Genomic DNA, 23,147 nt, shown 5'->3' with positions numbered 1-23,147 from the left:
GCTGAGGGCTCAGGCCTCTCCACTCGGCTGCTGTTGTCCCAGGAGCCATGCACTGGCTGTGTATCCCCTGCCTGTCTGGCAGCAGTGGGGACGCTGACTTGTGCCTCCTGCTGCCGAACGAGCAGGGGATGCACAGCCAGCATGCCCTTGCCTCACTTGGCTCTGCTCCTAAAAGCATCCCTGTGCTTAAAAACGGTGGTGGCAGTGCTTGAACTAAAGCTCATTTGACAAGCTTTAGTTCAAGTCCTGCCTCCGCTGTTTTTAAGTGCTGGGACTCTGATCCCCTGGATGAGCTGCCTGCAGCTCTGTTCAGCTCCCCACCCCAGTCCCATTCACCACCCCAGCTGGCCAGTGCCTCCTGCTCTTGCCACACTCCCTCCCTTACCATGGGGGCCTCTATCTGGCCACTGTACACCTCTTCCTTTCTACAGACTTACCTGCAGGGTGCTGCTCTCCAGGCTGCTCAGGCTGCATTCCTGTAAATTGGTTATTGGATTGATATCAGCTGATCCCTCTGGTGAATAATGAGCTATCAGTATCAGCCAAGAAAATCTTTATTGGTGCATGCCTACAAATTATGCTTATTGTACATTAATTACATTTGTTAAATGTGTAAGTGCAAAGAACAGCAGCTTCAGCGTACCAGACAGACAAATATTTTAGTTATGTGTCCTCATAAAAGGTAGGCAGTTCTGCAATGGATTCAGTTTTTCAAGAATTTTTAGAAATAGTCTTTTGATACACTGATAATTATCCCTGTCATTTTCACATAGTTACTTGCAGTTGCATTCTGGGCAGAAAATTCTCTAATTTCTAAATTGTTGCATTAGGTTTAAGTGGTACAAATCATTCCAAAGAAAAATAGATACATAATTAGTTTTCCTAAGAATATAAGCTGTGCACTGGGATTGTACAGTGAGTGTTTTTACTGAGTGTTCATTTTCCAGTATTTGCGTTTCCTTGCTTACTCATATGTGGAATGACTTTTTTTAACACAGTAAAGAATAAAATTAAGTATACTTTTTAATTGTTGCTCCTAATGTAGGAATTTACTGCTGTGTGTGGAAAAGAGCATGCATGCTTGAAAAGTTTGAAGAATTAGCTTCAAATGCTAGTGTCCAAATTTGTTGAATAAATCTATTAAATATCCTCTGTGTAAAGTTGCATTGCCATTCATAGAGAGAGAACCCATTATGAATGTTGGGGTTGTCAAGTGCTATAGCTGAGACTTTAATAGTTCCCTTGAATGGAAGGGCATGTGTTTGGCTGGTTCTAGATGTCTGCTCCCTGAAAGTTGAAAACATAATTAATTTAGTGAATTTGACTTAAAGCAACTTTTACAACACATTCAAAGTATATCTTAGATAGCATACTTCAGCATTGTAGTATATGAGCACAGTTTTATAGAGATGTTATGTCCAGCTATTTCAAATAATTCCTGGTGCTTTAAGAAATTCAGAGCTGTTATCAAGATTGAGATGGAGAGGGCAGGAGATTATTTAAAGGAAATAGAACTTGTTAAAATGATTGTTTATCATTCTTGGTATTGGGGTTTGGGAGGAGTGGGGAGAGTTTGGTCCTGTCCCCCTCAGTCATCTTGTTCTTCTTGCTTCCAAAATTCAGGGTAAAATTAAAACAGAATAATCTCTGCTAGTTAGAAGTGTTGTTTGCTGCCATCACTTACAACTCTGAAAAATCAGTTTCTCATCTATTCACAAAAGTGGCAACTAGAAATCTGCTCTCGCAGAGAACACTGGAATTTACAGTTTCTATTGAAGGGCTTCCTGTAGAGATAGTGGACAGTGAAGCAGCCAGTTCTGCAGGTCATAAAAGCATGTAGTTATGAGTTACAAGAATATATTTTCTTCTACACTACTTAATTTATAAATAAATGCTTTTTTAATTAAACTGAACTGACACTTCATTTCTGTCTCCTAATAAATTATAGCTCCTTAGTCAGACTTCTAGCATCTTTTTTATTTTAATTTCTGATACTGGAAATCTTCTGTGTGTATAAAAAAGAAAATGCTAGTTAGCCCTGGCGATTTGAAATCTTTACTCTCCTTGGAATGGCTATAATGCAGTTATCGGTAGATACTTTTTTGTTTAGTTTCTTTTTTCCTGTAGCTCTGTTTCTAAAGATCCAGAAACTTTTATCTGCTCAAGTCTTTTAGAATGAGTTTGTCTTTCACTGCTAAGAATATCAGCTTATCTTCACCAAAGCTTCGAACTCCTAGATTTGAGAAGAGATTTGTATCATGATTATTATAAAATGCCATTAGTCCAGGAAAATGAGTATCTTTTTAGTATGCTGATAATTCAGTTTATCAGGTTTTGACTCTCCTAATTTTTTTATTTTGTTTCCAGTGCTTTAGTCTGGCTAGCAACTTAACAGTTATGATGATGATTCCTCCAGTGTAAGAATTTGAGAGATCTACATTGTCATCATTTTATTCAATTTAAATAATGTGGTACAGACATGGAATTTCAAACTTACAATTGAGGTGTTGATTTTAGAGATTTAAAACAGCAAGTCCAAAGCGGAACTAGTGTGCAGTACTTTGAGAAGCACTTGTTTGCACTGAGCTCTGTCCATACTCATCAGTGATCATCTGGCTTGAGCCAGTCATTTTAATGTGAGCTTTTCTGCATTAATTCCTATATTGTACCCCAAAACCTTGAAACTGTTGCTTTCCCCCCATATGATACCATCCCAGATTCCAGTCTATTACATTAGTAAGAAGCAGCCAACATTTTCTGTTCTGCACTATTTATTTAGCAAATGCAAATCTGTGAAGCCAAACAATAACCTCCTTGTTAACAGAGTTCAACGTTGTTAATTCACCTCTTAATTTGTAGAGAGGATGCTCCTCTTTGATATGCAGCATTTTTTGTATCTCTCCAGAAATGTAGGATGAGATAGTTCTGAGGCCCCAGCGGTGAAGGTTGGCTGTGCAGGGGCCTTGGCCTGTCCCAAACCTGTTTAGCAGGGACCACTCTAGCTGTGATAGTTCAAACCCAGCAGTCTGAGTGAGGTTTGTCACAAGGAACTTGTTTGTGACTTCCTGTGATTCCCCTTCCTTGATCCAGAGGGCTTTTGCAAACAGATCCTGGTCAGGGATGTAGTTCCATAAGGGGCATCACAAAGGAAGGCAGGCCTTGGGTGGATTAAACCAGTCATCGTAGAGTGGTAGGTAAGGTGCAGCATGAATGGTTTCGAGCAACTTTTGGGTCATCATCAGAGGAGGGATGTGTGGGGGAGTGATATTTGCAAGGGCGGGAAGCCAGGGGAGGGGAGTTGAATGGAGAGTTGCACTTAGGATAGGCATGTTTGTGTTCAGCTGAGTATCAGCAACATGTGTATGTGATGATCTTTGCCAGGCAGGTGCACAATACTCTCCTGCTGAGTATGATAGGGCAAGAGCAGAAATTGAGAGTGTTGTGGCTGCAGCTCCCCATGTTGATCCAGCAAGCTCAGTTAGCAGATTGTTTCTGGACTTGACCTCTGTTCTGCTCTGCATAAGTCTAATACTCATTGATGTTCAGCTGAACATTTCTTCTTTCCTTCTTTTCTTGTTTGACTAACATCTGCATTCTGTTCATCTGCTTCTACCATGCTTCTGCCTTCCAGAAGTAATGTCAAATGTTTAATGATAGTTTTTGGGGCGCTCCAGAGGGCCTGATTGTGGAGTGAGGTCAATAGCACTGTAAAAATGCAGAAAAGAGGGCAATTGTAAGAATAAAGTCCGATCTAAAGAATTTCCAGTCAGTTCATTCTTTTGTGTCTTGTTCCTGGGCAGCGCTCATTCACTTGTACCTTCTGACTTTCTGATGCAATGCTTTTTAGTGTCTAAAAGTATGTAGCCTGCTCCAGCCTCCTCTGTTCTTATTTGAGAAGATAGAACCCAAGACGAGCAACATTTCTAAGCAGTAGGACCTTTTCTATTCTGGTTTTAGTTTCCATCATACTTATAGTGGCACTAAGTCCCAGTCAATAAAGACATTGGTACTTCAGTAAATTTATGAAAAAATACCTGGTATGCATGGGTGTCTAGACTAGTTCATTCTGGATTAAATTTCAGGAAATTTGCTTTAAAGGTCTCTAAGTAGGCCTCTGAAAAACAGCCTGCTTGTTTTAGATATTGTAACCAAAGCATTCAGTAGGATTACAGTCCAAATTTGGTCTTAGTTTTAAATTCAAGCCTTAGTTCGCTTTTCAGTTTTAATTAAAAAAAAGAAAAAATTCTCCTTGATTTGTGAGTAAAATACTGTGTTTAACTGGTTATTTTCATATAACCTGGACTCTCAAAAGCAAATTCCAAGGTACTGACAAATATGAATTAACTGTAAATTAAAAATTCCATGATAACTGTCCATTGTGTATGAAAGCTAAACTGCTATAGTTTTAGTACTTTTTTGCTTGCTTTGAGAGGATGTTGGGAGGTCTAATAGTGTCCGTGGTCACAGTAGTCATTGTGTTCAACATTAAAGCACTGAGACTTTACGTTGTATAGAAACAGACGGTATAATACAAACATAACATTCTAAAACTATTTCCTACAATGCCTTCCCAAAATTTTAACCTTCAGATAAAACAATATTTAGAGTCAGTCTGCAACAAAAATAGTGTTCATAAATTCATATTTTACAAATTTAGTTAGCAAGAAGTTTAAAGTTGAGAAGATATTTTGGCATATGGTAGTAAAACTCTATTTTCAAATGAAGGAGTTTCTCCAGGGAGAAGTTGCGTTGAAATAAATAAATAAGATCTGTTGTAATGCATCTGATTCAATTGTATAATAATAAACTTGCAGCTTTTTATTATTTGAAACTACTGCTGAAAAGAACGTAAAATATGATCCTTGCAACCCTTCCAAGTGTACATAGATTTTCAGTATAGGCCTCCAAGCTGATATTAGATTCTCCTTTAGAAAGCCATTAGAGATCTCAAATTATCATTAATGTAGTTTTTACTCTACAGTGCTCTAAAGTCATGTTTATTCAATGAATGTGCACATTTTAGCTTCCCTTTGAGGGATAAAGGAATATTTACATGTTAATGTCCCCACAGGCAGCAGGGGGCAGAAACTGTTGTGGGGGGGAAGGTAGGTAGCTGTGCATGCAACTGCGTCAGGAGAATTTAGGGAATAATTTGGACATCTGGCTCTTTTTTTAGGGATTTATAATGTCTTGTACTATCACAGCATCGGTGGGCTTTTTAACATACAGTTAACTGCAAAATCCCTGCTGGACTTCACGGAGTCTTGACTTTTCCCTTCTAGAGGACAGCTTTGAGCTGTTCAGAAATCTTCCATTAAAGTGATATTTTCTGATGGGGAAATGCACATTTCTGCAAAAAATATTCTTCTGCTGGACTTCTGGGATTCTTCAATTGTCCAACTCTCTTCCCCTTTCTCCCTGCCCCTCCTCTTCCACCTGCCATAACTCGGGAGAGATTGGGGGTCCTCAAACATTCCAGAAAGACAGAAACAAAATGTCATTTCAGCTTTTTCTAAGTAATTTTTCAGAATCCCATTTTATGGTCACTTTTAAATGTTAGCTTTTTGTTTTGAAATGGATAGATTTTTTAAAACTAGTAAACAGTCTGATTCAAATATCCCTTCTTGGTTGGTTTAATTTTTTTTTTCTAGCAGTGTGTTTTTTGGTTGTTTTTTTTCTTTTTCTTTTTGGAGGGTGAGTGTTTTGGGTTGATGGAAGGTGTAAGTGTTGTGAGCAAGTGTTGTTTTGCTATGGTAGAAAAGGCTTTTGAAGGATTTTTTTTTTCAGTATTTCCTAAAGGTGCTCAGACCTGAATTTGCTAGATCCTCTCAAACAAGAATTCTGTCTCCTGCCCTTGCGGAGCCTGTCTGCTATTTTTAGGCTGTATCATTTCTGGACAGACTCACCTTTGTGATTGTTCCTAGTTAACTTAATTAGGGTTAATACATTTTTAGGGTTTAAGCTTATTGACTGCTCTGAAATTTATCTGACAGCCAGTGGAAGGACTTGAGTACAGGCCTGGTGGGCTTGTACAGCTTAGACCAGGGAGTAAGTGGACGAATCTTTAAAATGGGGCCATTAGGCTAGTGGTAAAATTAGGACTTTCAGCTTACTGGGCTTTATAAAGTCAAACCTCAGCTTCATGAATGCTTAATTTTGTTCATCTTCTATACTATAGCTCAAAAACATAACAGGAAATCTGCATGATGTTCTCACAAACTTCTTCCCTCTTATCCTTCTCTGGGCTATATTTTGAAATCTTGCATTCGGTGGGCATGTCTACACAAGACACTGACTGCGCAGGAGCCAAATGATACGGTGCTAATACACTACTGCACAATATTATTAGGCTGCTGCCCAGCATCATCATTTAAAAGGCATTCACTAGCCCTACTGCTCAGTAACTCCAGATACTGCGCATTTATATAGTACTTGATTATACAAGTACTAAATAAATATGCAGTAAATATTGCACGGTAGTGTTTCATGTAGACAAGCCCATTGTGTGCTCAAGGTGGGAGCTATTTAGTTAGAGAACACTCTTGGGAGGAGGAAAATGCTAGTGGAATCTTCCAACGTAATTAAAAGTGTAAATACAAGAGAGCAGTTAATACAAAATATTTTAGGTAGCCAGGGAGTAGATGTGAAGGGGAACTTTAATGTGCCTTTATTTTTGGTAGCTCTTAGGAGGGTAAAAGCTAGGGAATGGTAAGGAATTTAGAAATTAAGAACACAATATTGTGCAAGTATTAAGTATATTTTCATCATTGTGGTTACTTCTATGATAAAAGTGCCTTTTAAATCTGTCATTTGTAATCTGTTGTTTTTAAAAGATATTTTTTCAGTAAATATTTTGAGACTGTGGCTATAAATTGGTGGATTTAGTGATATTTTGCCGCCTTAATAATTGCCACCATCCATTTGCAAGCTATTAAATTGTTTTCCTAAGAAACTCATTTAATAGTTATCAGGAAGCTATTGTTTGAAGAACCATGAAACACTGAACGTTATGTGATTGTTATATGATGATTGTCCAGGGTCTTGGACTATGCAAAACTATTTTGAAATCTCAGTCAGGGGTTCTTAAAGAACCACCAATGCAATGGTCATCACAGTAGGATTTGCTAATGTCCTTATAGGTTATGTTTAGTGAGCTGTTTAGGTGGGCTACTCAGATTAAGGACTTTGCATTTAAAGGTATCTAAAGCACTACCTGCATACTTTGTCCTGGCCATTGTAGTATATTTGTCTGGGATCTATGTTTAGAGAAGACGCTTTTTGGTCTTTCCTGTAGCATGTCTTTTTTATACATACGATTTATTCCAGACACTGGCAAGCAGCTTCTGTTTTTTATACATACACTTTTGCAAGTATTATTATAATTATTGATAAACTTAGCATGGAGTAGAGCACCCTAGGGCTGCTGAAACAACATGCCTTCTGCAATGCCCAATTTTGGGGCTGCAGTAGGTGCTTTTGGAGTGACTCAGGATTCTCTGTGGCATCATCAGTGCTAGACTTCCTTCCCAAGACTTCTCTGTGTTGGTATGAGTCTGCTGGTGTTACAGACAGGTAGGAACATTATTTGTAAAGCAAGTCTTTACCACAGACATTGTGACTCGGTGATTAACATGGTATCAAACACTGGTGTCTCATCTTTGCAAGAATTTCCATGGTTTCGACAGTCTGGGCCATTATCCCGTGGTAGTGGTGTAAGATGTTAGGGAAAAAGTCTTATGTGGGCAAAGCCTGCATCAGAGGAATACTTGCTATTTCCTTCCCTTTTTTGCTGGAAATTGTTGGGGAGGTAGGAGAATTGGAAGGGAAAACACAAATTATAAGTTGAAATGGAGAGAAGATCAAGAGGAGGTCAGATAAATTGATGGCCTCCCGTGCTCTTTTGAGGGAGGAGAGAGGACCCAGGCAACTATAGGCACAGGTATCTTCAAATTTGTTCTTATTTGAAAGAGGTTCTTTGTGCTACAACTTTTAGCTGTGTTTGGGCCAGTTAATTTTGTGACACAGTTGAAATGTGGTTGTGTCCAGACTTAAATTACTATTACTCAGTTAAATCATGGAAGCCAGTAGGGTTTAAGTTGTTTTCCTGGGACTGGTTTGATACTGTTTTTGCACTGAAAATTAGACCTTAACTGGGGCTCTGAAACCAATTTAACTGGTCCTGACATCTCAGTGTGTGTCAGAGCATCCTGGAGCATGTATTCTTGTGTTCCTGGTGTCATTCAGTTTACATATCCTGTAGGCAGTCTGTTTCCTGCTGAGACAATACAGTATAGTTTAGGGAAAGCTTGGGAAATGCACTGTACAAACATGATGAATCACAGTGGCTGGGTCTGGATGCACATACTTGATTAAGCCATTGTGATGGCATGATTGTAACTCAAGTATGTATTCTTATTAGCTCAGATGAGTTATAGGCATACTGTACTTGTAGAGTGTTTTGGCATCCTGCAAAACTGAAGATGGTGTGCATCAATCGCATACTCTTTTTATAGACTAGAATTACGACAGCCAAGTTTGTGGAATGGCAAGGAATAGCTTCAGCAACTAATTAACAGGGATCCCTGTCTTAAAAACCATAAAATCTCTGATAAAAATATTTTTTAATTAAAAACCCAAAAATATGCATTTTTCCACGATTAAGATAAAACACCACTGTGCATGTAACGTGTGTATATATCAGTCAAACACAATGTTCATTGATATATTTACAATTTTAAAGCAGTTTGAAGCAAATATCAGTGCCTCAGTCATTTTAATAAAATACATTCTAAATACCTATATATTTTGGCACTTTATTTTGTTTATCACAGAAAATCAGAGCTCCTCCTGTCCTCTCTGCTTGAGGTTCCAGCTGCAGCTGTCCCATCCCCCTGGCTGCTCTGTGGCACTGAGCAGCTCCAATATGCCAGTGTCCTGCCCCTGCTGTTATCCCTTACCTCTGACCTACAGCTTCCCTGTTCCCACCAAGGCCCTTCACTCCCATCATGCAGTATCCTGCCTCCCTCCCCCAGCCCTGCCAGAGGGAGCCTCCAGCTACCAGGGCTATAGGACCTGGCGGTTGCATCCTACCCACTTTCTGCTCCATGGGCACCAGCCACAGCCAGCCAACAGTGCTTGAGTCCTGGATGCTGAGTTCAGGAGGTGACAGCTGCTGAAGCTGGGCCCAACCCTGGCCCTCCAACCTGTGTAGATGGCATACCTGGAGCAGAGCTGAGTGGAGTCTGGGTTACAGGGAGAGGATGTGGGCAGCCCACTTGGGCCCCTCCCTGCTGCTGCCTTCCAGCTGGGGGGCCTTTGCAACCCAGTGGGTGGGACCCAGCGTGGTAGGGCAGAGCAGGGTGGAGAGACTCAGTGCTGCTGCCACCAGCCATGCTGCCAAGTTGAAGTGCCCCCTGCCCACCCAGCAGCAGTGTGGGGGGGAGTTGCAGTGGTGTGGAGTTGTGCCCCTGCTGCTGTCAGGTGGGCAGGGGGACTTCACGTTGGATGCATGGCTGATGCAGGGCTAGTGGTGGTGGTAGCACTGAATCTCCCCTCCTGTGCTGGGTTCTGCCTGCTGGGCAAAGGAGGTCCCTGGGGCAAGGGCACCAGGCTGCAGTCGTGTGCCGTACTGTGGGCTCACAAATCTGGGGGGCAGGCACATACCACCCCCAACACCCTGCAATGTATCACCTCTGGTACCTAACCCCTCCTGCGGAGTGTGCACAGTGGTGGGGAGCTGCCCCCCTCCCATCCTTTTGGATGATCTACCTGTGGCCCTGTCCCACTCCCCAGCCCAGTCCTGCAACTATTCCTGCCCCAGCTGGGCAATGCCGCGCTCCCCCGCCCCCCCCCCCCCCCCGGCCCCACTGCCAACCCTATCCCATAGGTGTGACATCACATCAGATTAAGTGTTATAAAGTCGAAACTGACATCAGAAAGTTGAAATGGTGTCAATTTATAAATGTAAGTACGAAATGTTGCACAGGCAGTTCTCAACTTATAATGTTTTGAGTTACAGCATTTCACACTTACAGCATTTATAAATTGAAACCCTGTTTCAACTTTCTGACATCCATTTCGACTTTACAACGCTTCATCCAGTGTGACGCCATGCCAGTGAACAAGTTCATGGTGTCACCCATCTCCCTGGAGAACATCTGTCCAAACTTGCTTGGACACTTTCTCAAAGAAAGCAGACAAGACTCCAGAAAAACCTGCAGCCAAGACTCCTGAGAGGACTCGAGGCAAGAACCCTTTAAAAAGTCCAGCAAAGTCATGTCAAGGAAGTACTTCCAGCTCAATAGGATTGCTATTGTATTTACAATACAAATACATTAATATAGCTATATTATGCATATAAATTGCATTATGCATCTATAAATTGATCGAGTACAAAATTCTGGGGTATTTTTGGTGAAAATAGGATATCGGGTCCTTGGTTCAGGAACCAATCCCCCATTTATAACATTGTTTGTTATGAGAAAATTGGTTCCAAGTTACGACGTTTCTATTTACCACGCGGTTTTCAGGAACCAATTGTGTCATAAGTCCGAGGACTGCCTATAACTTGAAATCTTGTAAATCGAGGACTGCCTGTAGTAGTGCTCCCTTTGAAATTCTGTTGAAGTTGGAACAGATGCGGGCTGTCAGCTTCTAAGCTTCTGGTCCCCCAACCCCAGCTGTGGGCTCCTTTGTTGCATCAAATGATGTGAATGCTCTGGCTCCCAGCCCCCAGCATGCTGGCTGCAAGCTCCCTTGGCCCTGCCACAGCATCCCTTTGGATGGGGACAAGAAGCAGAAGCTGGAGGAGGTAAGGTGAACATGGAGTATTTGAGCAATGGGTGAAGCGACCAGCTGCATAACATGAGAAAAATGCTGTTGGGGCAATCCTCTCTCACCCTGTCCCCACTTGTGCCCACCCCACTGGTGCCTTCTGATTTCTTCACAGGATGAGCAGCAAGCAGCAGCAGGGCAGTATGTCATGAAGTGCAAGGTATTTTAGGAATTGTAGTTCTCTAGAGTGGCAGAGTGTTCACTCCATATTTTGCTGTCAAAGCCCATATGGAGAGGGGAGAGAACAATGCTGATTTTTGGTGGCAAATACTGGGGTCATTCCCATCCTCCCTGCCCCACCCTCTTGCTGGCAGCAGTGAATTTTATAAAATAGTGACTTCCAGAATGCCTTGCTCTCTATGACAGCCAAAACCTTTGGGCTAGAGGTGATATCTTTTATTAGAGCAACTAAATAGTAGCAAAAAAACCCCCTTTTTTTGCATACTTTTGATTCCAAACACTCTTTGCCAGGCTGAGGAAGATTCAAAGATTATAAAGGTTCTCCCAAGTAGGTGCACACTGCCTGCTGTGTTGCTTCCTGAGCCAGAAGGTACTGGCAGAGCCAGGGACTGAAGGGTGAGGAGGAGCTTCCCCCTAATCTTCCTGGCGCTCCTCCCCCAGGCAGTGCCCAGGACACAGGTCCTGGTTGCCCACCCCATGTTGCACTACTGGGAGTGGCTGTCGGGTAGGGGAAGAGGGGCACAAGTTAACCCCATGCAGAAGCCACCAGTAGGACAGCCCTGACACAAACTGTCAAGCAGTGTTATGCATGTAATCGGGTAACAATGTAGTCCTAGAAGTTGGATGAGATTTCTTTGTTTAATCTCTCTTCCGTTCCTTCTGACCTGTTTCCAGAGCATAATGGTATGAAGATCACAGAAATTTAAGTGGCAGTATTGTGGACTTGGAGCAGTTCATAGGACACTCATTAAGTGTCTTGTGGCACATACAGAAATTGCCTGTAGTAGATTTAAAAAAATATTTAAGTACATGTATTTCAAGCAATGTAGCGATGAGAAAAATAGCTAATTGCTTTAGAATTGATTTGGGAAACTTTTCTTTTTCACCTACTCTTCTATTTGAAAACAGTAAATTAAAATGTGGTGCATAGAATCTGATTCTATGCTAAATCTTACATAATCTTACAATTAATAATGTCATTTTGTCTTGCATACAGCATGTCCTGTATATAATATGGACCTTGGTTTTTAAAGGGTAGTTATGGGTGGGGGGAAAAGTCTTCGTGGTAACTGAGTAGCAGCAGCTAGAGAGCAGAGCTTGCTTCTAAGTCTGCTGCCAGCCCTGTGCTCTGGATTGGGTGGCACGCTGGGTCTGTCCACAGATGGGCTCTATGCACTAGCCTGATCGGGCACATGGGGCCATGTCATCTGGCCAGCAGGGCCTCCGTATGGGTCTAGAAATTTGACTGGGGGGACCTCAGAGCTCTTAGAGTCACAACAATTAACACTGCTACTGCTTCCCCAGTGGCAAATTTTTGGACCCATAGGGGTTGCCTATTTCTTGCATATAACGTGCACCCCAACTTCCTTCTGCTGATTGGGAGAGGGGGTGAGTGCATGTTATATGCAAGAGCACATGGTAATCTGATAACTTGTGTTTCATCAGTACATATTTTTTATGAATGTAAAGTTTTTGGAGGAAATGCAGATGATGATATACGAATTGTCTAAACTTTGAAGCCACCTGAAGTGAATTGCAGAAAAAATTTCTTCGTGCTCCTTGTGTATATGTGTAAAGCTGTATATTGGGGATAATTTTTTGGCTCTCTCTCAGTACAGTGTTCTGTGTGACTTTTTTTTCTAAGAAGCAGGGTGATTGAGAAACAACTGGAAGTAGTTTTTCTATTAGATTTTTTTTTCATCATAGAGTTGAGGCTTAAATAGCTACTTTTTCTCAGGATTAGAGTGTAGGACAAAGTGACTAGGGAAGACAGCATGTCTTTTTAGTTAGGTGCAGATGGAAAACTTTTGCTTAGTTTTTCCTCATTCTGCAGGGTTACACATCCTTCTGGAATGATTGCATCTCCTCTGGGTTGCGTGGCTGTATGTTAATTGAACTGGCATTGAGAGGGCGACTTCAGCTGGAGGCATGTGGAATGAGGCGCAAAAGTTTATTAACAAGAAAGGTAAGAAGAAAAGAAATCAGTGTTTATTTTTATGTACTCTTCTAAGTGATAGACTAAATGTAAATTGCCCTGTGAAGAAAATATTCTTTATTTGCACTGAGGGAGTTCCAAATAATCAAAACCTCAGTGTAGTATATACAGTATGTGCTGCGTATTAATAAGCACTGTAAAATATACTTTATGTGCTCCAGGGTACAGTTCTTGCTCTAAAGAACTGACTTTTACCATTTAAAAAGAAAAGAAAGTCATAGCCTCAGAGAACATAAATACCACATTTGCTTGAATCTAAGACCAAGCTTTTTCCCCTGATCAGCCCCGGCAGGGGGAGTGGGGGAACCCCTTGTCTTGTATTTGCATGCAAAGCAGGAAGGGAGAGAAGCTGCTGCAGCTCTGACTCTGGTCCTGAGTCTAGTTTGGGGCCAGAGTCAGACCCAGAGCACCCTCCTGCCCCACCTCTGTTTGCCCTCTGGAGCTTCTGCCCTCCCCCTTTTACTGTCAGGTGTATCTTGGCTCCAGCTAGAGCTGCGTTCCCTCCCAGGCACAGAGTACATGAAAACTCTGTCCGCTGCCTGGCCAGTCAGCATCACCAACATTGCTGCATGGTCCAGGACTGACAAGGGTTAAGCTTCCACATGATGTGCTCTGGGAGGGATCAGAGCCCCAGCAGTGTCTGGCAGTAAGTGGGGAGGAGGGTGAGTGAAAGAAGCAGAGACTGGGTGGGGTGGGATTTGGGGGATGGGAGGGAAAGAGGCTTTGGGGAGCTGAGGGGTGCTAGTGAAGGTGGGGCAGGAAGGCTGCCAGGGAAAGAAGTGGCAGGGGCACTGAGCAAGGGGGCTGCCTGAACCCCCTATCCCCTAGCCACTGTTTTCCCTGCTGTAGCAGGGGGAGAGAGAAGAATTTAGGGCACCCCCTGATAATTAGGTTCTACACCTGGAAAATTATAACATTTATAAATTTTCAATATATAGAATCTACTTTTGGGGAGTCATCTAAATTCAGGGTTGACTTTGATTCAGGTAAATGTGGTACACACTTACCTTTAATGATATGACCAGTCTCATTTAAGCTAGTAAATTCAGTGCTCAGAGTCAGGCATTTCCTTATGTACTTTATTGAATTGAGGCCCTCATTAGGCTGCAAATCTGAGTTAGCTTTTACTTGCTTTTGCACCTGGATTTTGCAGGCTTTATGGTAAGTCATGTCTCCCTGTTTGAGGATTATTACTCACAGTACGCTAATGGGTACTTCTAAAATCAGGATATTGGGGTTGAAAAGGTAAAATATTGCCTTTTGCCTCAAAATAAATTTACTTTTCTGCCTAGACTTCCCTGTCAATATTATATTTTTACACAACTTCTTAAAGCAACTTTTTTGAAACTTTTCCAAATCTTTTCCAGCCTTCTTCTTTTCTGGAGAATTGGACTTCTGTTCATGCAGACAGCTCTTGCTTCTGCTAGTCTGGTTCAGCTGTATTCAGCTTTAATTTGCACAGAATCTGACCTCATTCCCAACTTTAGAGTTCTCTGGCTTGTCAGATGTTCAAGAATGTTTCTTAAAGGCTATATTTGTTCCATATAATCAATATGTCTAGTTTTTTTCTTCTTTCTAAGAGTCTAACTCTGCTTTTTAAATAAAATTCTAAGGATTTTTTTCAGAAAACTAGTCTGTGCACACATGCAGTAAAGAATAAAAGCCAAATCATCACCTTGCATTTAATTTATAAAAAGAAAAAACTCCAAAAGACTCCAAGAACTTGATGTTAAATGTCTAATTTTGACATTTACTCAGAAGTAGTCTCAGGAGCAACTTGCTTAGAATTTCATGTCTTTTTAGTTTAAAAAACACATACCATTTGCATATTTTTTAGCATTTGTAGAATATGCCAGCAACTGCATAATGAAAAGTACGTGAGGTAGTCTGAAGAAAGTAATCTGCTTTAAACTTCAAATGCTTGTTACAAACAGGTAAATTATGGTATATACCAAAACTGAGCAGGATCAGTGGATTTGCTTTAGCTATTAATTTATGCTATAAATATGGTATGAGCTGCGAACAACTTTCACTGCTAAAGTAGACTTTAAGTCTTCCCTTCCCAAACTAGATGGGCAGTCTGAGCTCTTCTGAAGTCAGTGGGAGTTTATCAGCTTCTTTGGGTTTGAATTTGGTGAGATCACACAGAATCAGGGTTGGGTAGTTACTTGCAGATATGAAAGAATGAAATTGACCAAGGTAAAATTTAAAATAGAAAGCTGCTTAGCATAAGAGAGGAAAAGGGGCTGTGCATTGTAGTATGTACTGAATCAAAACTGTGTAGAGTTTTCTTTATATCTGACAATACCAATTTAAAAATTTCCAGTGGTAGAGAATCCTATACCATATTTGGAAAGGTATTCTTTGGTTAATTATCCTCACTATTAAATATTGCACCTCATTTTGAGTCTAAATTTGTCTGGTTTCAGCTCAGCCATTTTGTCTGCTAGATTGAAAATGGCCAATATGTTATCAAGTTTCTTAACCACTTGGGGGAGATGTACAGACTGGTCAAGTTGCCCTTAACTTTACCTTAGATAAATTTAGAACAGGCTCAAGGAGCTCAGTCTATAACGCCTCTTTTCCAGTCCTTTAATAATTTATATAGCTTTTCTCTAAACCTTCTCCAGTTTATCAACATTCTTGCTGAGTTATGGATGAGAACAGGACACGGTATGTTAAAGGCAGCCACATGAATGCCAGATACAGAGGTGGTGTAGCCTATTTGAGATTTCCCTGTTTATACCTGCAAGGGTCATATTGGCCGTTTTGAAATCCTAACATTTCATGGAAGTCTTGTAGGATTTGGTAAGTAGCCATTTGGCAGCACAACTGAAAGATGTACCTTTTCTAACAGCCATTGTTTAGTAAGTAAATTTTGTGTTGCTTGGGCAGTTTTCACTGCATTGGAAACCTGTAGTTCCAAATACTGTAGTCAAGGAGTTGAGTGAATTGTCTAGGTTAGGGGTTGGCAACCTTTTGCTACAGTGGAGGTCAAGGCCTACAAGTTTCCACCCCCTGGAACAGCCAGCTGCCTGGGCTTGTTTTTTCCCATCCCTTCTATAGTGAGGGTGAGTGCAGATGTAGTAGAATAACAGTCTGTTTAACAGAGGTGAGTACTGCAGAGATGGGGTGGCATAGCACAGCTTTATGCTAGCTGAGCAACTGAGTGGGAAGAAATGCAAGAGTCATGCATAAAGCCATAAGAAGAGCAAGAGAGGGTGTGACCCTTTGATTTAGTAAGGATGGCACTGCTTTGAGACCCCCTGTTTTGAGTGATGTTTTGAGTAGTTGGTGCAAAATGCATTAACAATGTTTGGAGTAGAACCTAGGGCTCCCTTCCTCCTAGGGGGAGTGTGCTCCTCCCTGGGCTACAGACTTAGGCTGCTTCTTGCTTGCTGTTCTTCTATATTCATGACTTGTTGTGGGTGCTTTCCACCTAGAGGCCCAGCTTCAGCCAGAGGAATGGGAGTACTCAAGCCAGCCTAGTCTACAGTAATAGCTTATAAACAGTTTTCTAGGAAGTGGAAGTTGTTGGGTCAAACCCCTTCAGGCTTAAGGGTAATAGCTCCCACACTCCTGTGCAAAGCATTTCCTATTGGCTGCTTGTAGATAACTCCCCTGTGCTCCAAAGGTGTGGAAGGCTGTTTACTGAGAGAATGGAAGAGCAGTGTAGAGTAGGTTTGCTTTCCTAAGCTGATATGTACTTATTTTTGGTTAAGGAGCTATGTAGGCTTAAGACATTAAGAGGGCAGAATATGATCTGGATCTTGCTTCTTGGTGTTGCCAACCCCCTTTGTCATGAGCAGGCATCCAAATTTTCAGTTTCCCATCTCTCCCGCCCCCCAAATTCTGCGCCCATAGTGGGGCGTGGGACTGCAGCCTGGCCGGACAGGCACCAGGAAGGAAGCTGCTTCTGCAGCCCACCAGATGGGGCCTGGAGTGGGGAGATGGAGTGGGGCAGGGAGGCTCAGTGCTGCTGCTGCCACAAGGATTGCCATGCTGCCATGGTAAAGCACCCCCTGCCCACCTGGCAGCAGCAGGGGAACACAACTCTGCAGTCTGCAGTGCCTCACCTTGGCAGTGTGACTGGCATGGGGTTCTGGCAGTGGTGGCAACACAGAGTTGTGCCCCCCCAGGCAGCAGGGGGTGCCTCACCTTGGTGGCCAAGGTGGTGTGGCACTCCCTCCCACACTGGGTCCCACCCACTGGGCTGCCTGATGCTGATCCAACAAGGCTGCAGTCTGGTGCCCCGCTGTGGGTGGGTGGAGAACTCTGGGTGGGGCACATGCTCCCTTTACCCCCCCCCCAACATGTCACCTAAGCATCACCTATGTCCATCTATCCCCTTTTCCCCACACCAGGGCTGGCACCAGGGGGGATGGAGAACAGCAGGTCAGGAATGAGGGGCACCAGCAGACCTGGGGGCAGTGGGAGACTGCGGGTGAGAAGTGAGGGGCACCAGCAAGGCTGGGGGTTGGGATACTCTGGGTTGGGAGTGGGAGGCAACAGCATGGGTGGGGCACCAGCATATCAGGGCTGCTCAGTGCCACAAAGTGGCAGGGGGGGCAACCGCAGCTGGACCCGCATCCTGGTGAGTGAAGGGAGCAGGGGAAGCTCTGATTTTCCTTGATTCAAAAAAACCAAAATCAAATTCCAAGTATATAAGTATTTAGAATTTATTTTATTATGATTGAGGCACTGCTAGGTTTCCAAATTGCTTTTAAATTTTAAATATATCAAGTAAACATTATTATAGAATAATAGAAAATTAGGGTTGGAAGGGACCTCAGGAGGTCATCTAGTCCAACCCCCTGCTCAAATCAGAATCATCCCAGCCAGGGGTTTGTCGAGCCAGGCCTTAAAAACCTCCAAGGATGGAGATTCCAGCACCTCTCTAAGAAACCTGTTCCAGTGCTTCACCACCCTCCTAGTGAGAGAGTCTTTCCTAATATCCAAACTAAACTTCTCTTGCTTTAACTTGAGACCATTGCTCCTTGTTCTGTCATCTGTCACCACTGAGAACAGGTTAACTCCATCTTCTTTGGAACCCCCCTTCAGGTAGTTAAAGGCTGGTATGAAATACCTGCTCAATCTTCTCTTCTCCAAATTAAATAAACCTGGTTCCCTCAGCCTCTTCTCTTAAGTCATTCCCCAGCCTCCTCACCATTTTTGTTGCTCCCTGCTGGACTCTCCACTTTGTCCACATCTTTTCTATGGTGGGAGGCCCAAAACTGGACACAGTACTCTAGATGTGGCCTTTCAAGTGCAGAATACAGCAGAATAATTACCTCCTTCAGTCTGCTGGCAGCGCTTCTACTAATGCAGCCCAGTATGCTGTTAACCTTCTTGGTAACAAGGGCATGCTGCTGATTCATATCCATTTTGCTGTCCACTGTAACCCCCCTGCCCTTTTCTGCAGAGCTGCTGCTTAGCCAGTTGGTCCTAAGCCTGTAGCAGTGCATGGGATTTTTCTGTCCTAAGTGCAGGATTTTGTGTGTCCTTGTTGAACTTCATGTCTAGGTCACTGTGAATCCTAGCCCTTCCCTCCAGTGTATCTGCTATTCCCCTGAGCTTGGTGTCATCTGCAGACTTGCTGAGGGTGCACCCTATCCCATCTTCTAGATCATTAATGAAGATAATGAACAAAACTGACTCATGGGGTAGTCCACTTGATACTGGCTGCCAACTACACATTGAGCCATTGGACTCAACGGGTAGTAGCCAACAATCCGGCCAACTTTCTATCCACCTTACAGTCCATTCATCCAACCCATACTTCCTCAGCTTGCTAGCAAGAATGCTGTGGGAAACGCTGTCAAAAGCCTTGCTGAAGTCAAGGTATATTATGTCCGCTGTTTTCCCCGTATCCACAGAGCCAGTTATCTCATCACAGAAGGCAGTCAGGTTGGTCAGACATGACTTGCCCTGGTGAATCCATGCTGACTGTTTCTAATCACCCTCATCTCTTCCAAGTGCTTAGAAATAGATTCTTTGAGGATCTGTTCCATGCTTTTTCTGGGGACTGAGGTGAGGCTGTCTGGTCTGTAGTTCCTTGGATCCTCCTTCTTCTCTTTCTCTAAAGATGGGCATTAAATTTGCCCTTTTCCAGTCATCTGGGACCCCCCTGATCGCCACACATTTTCAAAAATTATGCCCATCAGCTCTGCAGTCACATCCTGAGACAACTCCCTCGGCACCCTTGGATACATGGATTTTGGGGGTTTTTAATCAGAGAATTTTGAATTTTTAAACAAGAAACCAGGATCTCTGCTCATGAGCCTCATGATAATTTTGGTGTTTTGCCTAATGGCTTCCTTTCTGGAGACAACTGATTATGTGAGAAATTCAACTTTTTGAAGTAGGTTTCCAACCCTAATTGTTGCTGAGAAAAAAAGGGTTGAAAATATAACCCAGTTGTATCCTAAATGCTCCAAACCAAAAGGTAAATAACAGGAACCCAATACTTTTAACTTCAAACAAACAAGCAAACAAAAATTTACTTTGGGGTGAATGATTTGTGATTTGCAAATATTTAAGGTTGGCAATTCTGAATTAACCATGTATTAGAAAGTAGATTATCAAAATATAAAGACCATACTGTGAAAGAACTTGCTTAAAGAGCAATTGATGTGAGATGTTTCATATTTACCACCACCCTGCTGTATTGTGGAAAATCACTAGATTTTTGGTGAAACTGAAGTGTACACATTCAGCTATCAGGTGTATAATGCACTAATGCATGATAAATAATGCTGATATTGGCAAGGGCATTGTTGCACATTTGTGTTTGTTCTGATTTATCTAAAGGCCAAAATTTTGAGCATTTTGCAAATCTCTTAAAAAAAAAAAATTCTTATCTTCCCCCTCCTGCCCCTCTCTTCCCCCCGCCTTTGATTTGCCCATCTGTAAAAATAGTTTGTCCTAAGGCTGTGATCCATTTCCCCCAGATCCTTTTATGGTAGCAGCATGAGAAGGGTACAGAGGGTGATCAAGATCTCTAGGTTAAAAATCTGTCAACCTAAGCCTAGAAAGAAGCATGTGGAGCAAGCCAGTGTACATTAGTGAGCAGAGACGCCTTCAGAATATCCCTGCAGGTGAGAAAGGGAGGATGGCTGGTTTTACTCTGATGCTTGTCCCCATGGAAACTTGCTGGGAGCATTGTAATCCAGTTTTCACCTGAAGGATTGAAGGAAGAGGTGGTAAGCAGAAAAGAACTACAGATTGGTCCTAGCATAATGGAAAGAAAAGAAGCAAGAATATAGCTGCAGGAAAGCAGGTAAATTGAGTGGCAAAATGCCTGATTCCAGAACTGCACAGTCCATGGGATCTGAAAGAGAATGGAGTAGTTTATTCTTCTTGGAGATGCTGTGGTGGTCAAACATCACCATATTCATTTATATTCAACATGCCTTCTCAATCATAGTACTACAGCTGTCAGGATTAGAAACAAACTCTGTTAAGATTAAGAAAAGTATCAACCCAAAACCACATCTCTTCAGTCATGTCCTACTGGTTGAAAACCTCTTTTAAATGGAAAATTCTGTAGAAACCAAACAATATTATGTTACCAATCAAACTAGAAGAGTCTGTTTTCATGTTCCTGGCTTCTTAACTATTAAATACAACTTAACCAAAACCAGTTATAAACTAGTGGCTTTTTGTTTTAGAAATGTAAAATGTTATATAGTTTTGGTCTGCCATGCTGGTGATTTAGCTATTGTAATAATATCTTACAATATGTAATGTATTGATGCCTTACCTGTTAAAAATCAAATCATATTAAGAAATTATCTTAATTCAGATGAAATCACTATAGATCGATCATAATCTTGTATTGGACAGACTGGTCTTATACTATCTGTTTCTGAGCATTTCATTCAGTTCTGTTGCTTCTGTTTACAGTATTATTAAAACAGGCTTCTATTTTTCCAGCTCCAGTGCTAGCTAACTGTATAGCACATCTTCAGCTTTTAAAAAGCTGTTCTGTTCATCGTGCTTTCAGAATCCAGACACGCTGGTTATCCTTCCTTCATGTCCAGGCTTTGGAAATTTGAAAACAATGTATTATATCACTCCTCATGTCAAAGTTGCTGGCCAAAATGAACTGCCTTTGTGATTTCCCAAATATTGATGTCTACCTAGTATTTGGTCTTGATGCTGAATAGCATCTGAAGTAAATTCAAATTTACTGCAATCCTGATCTGTAGGGAGGGATGGGTTTTTGTCTGATGGATACCATGAATTTTGGGATATGGGGTAATGGTTTGCTTTAACACACTTTTGTGCAGTCTGGTGGTGGTAGTAGACAGGACTGCGATCTGAGCATAGGATTGGAAGCAAGGAATTGTGCGTTTCTGTTCCATATTTAATTCTGGTTTTGGCCTGAGACCAAAACATTTTGATTTTCACTAGAGTTCTGTAAGGGTTAGTTTTTAAGTACTTTGACATTACCAGCATTCATGTAAGTGTTCAAATAGATGTTAAATAAATACTCTTTTCTTTAAGAATGCCACAGATGTAATGCCAATAAATTTAATTTAAAATTGTTGTTGAGAATGGGTCTTCATTAAGACACTCTGTAATTGAATTCATGCATGGCCCAGTAGTTAGTGCTGCGTTAAGTTATTTTAAAAATGCTGCTGTATCTGGAATGCAGATCTTCTGCATGATGTAACTAATGAAAGATGAATCTTATGTTACATATTTGTGCATATTTGCTTACCTTTTTAAAAAGATAATCTAAGGCCAAGTGAACTGATTGCAACATTGAAGTTGACTAGCTCCCATTGTTTTCAGGACTGCTGTTGCTACCCTTATAGTTGAAGAGAGGTTTCATATTTCTAATATCCAACCTAAATCTTCTTTGTGGCAAATTTAAATTAATTTCTTTTTGTCCTTACACTGGTAGACATGCAAAATAATCCATCACTATCTCCTTTGTAACAACTTTTTGAATAATGGGAGACTACCAGTATTTCATTCCCCACTCGGTGGTCTATTTTTATAAACTATTAGTTTTTCTCCATTCCTGGTAAACTTCTCTGAACTCTTTCCATTTTGTCTATAAAATTTATTTTAAACGTAGGATAACTAACACTATATAGCACTCCTGCTAAGACTGTATCAGGCCAGGTAGGGTGGGATAATTACCTCTTGGGTCTTACCTAAAGCACTTCTGCTAATAAATCCCAGAATGAGATTTGCCTTTTTTTGCAACAGTATCACATTTAGCTTAAAGTCCATGAAAACTACTAGGTCCTTTTTGTGTCATATTGCCACCTACTTAGGTGGTCTCTTATTTTGTATTTATGCCTTTTGATTTATTTTCTTTTCTTCGTAAGTGTAGGATTTTGTACTTATCTTTATTGCTTTCCATTTTGTTGATATATATATATATATATTTTTTTTTTTTTTGGGTGGCAGGGGAAGGGCACCTCTCCAATTTATTTAAAACATTTTAATTTGAGGGCCATAGGACTGGAAGGAGCTTTCTGAGCCATTGAGTCCAGCCCCTGCACTGGTAAGTTGGTAGAAAGCCATTTACTAAGAATTCTCCAAAATTGTCATTTAAAACAAAAATGCCACCTTTACATCGTTATGCACATAATTGGAAACCCCAAGAACACCTGACAGCGTGCCATAGGTAAAAGCAAGGAAAATGAAAGGACTGCCAGTTCCCATACACTGCAATTACAGGAAAATTAATATATGGTCCTGTTTTCCAGAGTGCTTGTTGTTTTTGTAGACTTTATAAATGCACCAGTCCGCCATCTTTTTTTAGCCTACTAGTTGAATACAGATGGGTCAAGGACAGATCCCTGTTAGACGTTGCTTGAAATGGTTCTCCAAGTTGACAGCGAACTCTGAATAATTACGCTAAGTAGCTTTTCAAACAGTTATGTTCCTACCTGGTGTCGATTTTCATCTGGACCCTATTTCCCTAGTTGATTTATAAATGTCATGTGGGTGTTGGGACAGTGTCAAAAACAATATTAAAGTTAAGATCAACCCTACTGCTTTTTTTATCTTTAAAGCTAGTTAACATACCAAAGAAGGAAACTTGATTTGTCTTGATCTGTTTGCTTGTTTTTTTGGGGGGTTTTTTTTGACAAATCCATAATGGCTGTTTTTATCT

General features: G+C 41.5%; 1 protein-coding gene across 2 annotated transcripts in view; it reads left to right on the top strand.

Moving 5' to 3' along the window:
• Window positions 1-23,147, top strand: part of GOLPH3 (golgi phosphoprotein 3) — a 54,628-nt gene that overhangs the window by 22,288 nt on the left and 9,193 nt on the right. Inside the window, exon 2 of one of the 2 annotated variants that reach the window (XM_090037898.1) lies at window positions 12,848-12,979. The exons of the other annotated variant lie outside the window; for it this stretch is intronic. Within the exon in view, the coding sequence (XP_089894024.1) occupies window positions 12,848-12,979 (132 nt within the window). The remainder of the gene's footprint in view (window positions 1-12,847; window positions 12,980-23,147) is intronic. 2 annotated transcript variants of the gene reach the window in all.

Source organism: Crocodylus siamensis, chromosome 3 (assembly GCF_052110815.1).
Source record: "Crocodylus siamensis isolate JL-2025a chromosome 3, ASM5211081v1, whole genome shotgun sequence".
Taxonomy (NCBI): domain Eukaryota; kingdom Metazoa; phylum Chordata; order Crocodylia; family Crocodylidae; genus Crocodylus; species Crocodylus siamensis.
This window is presented reverse-complemented; position numbering and strand designations above follow the sequence as displayed.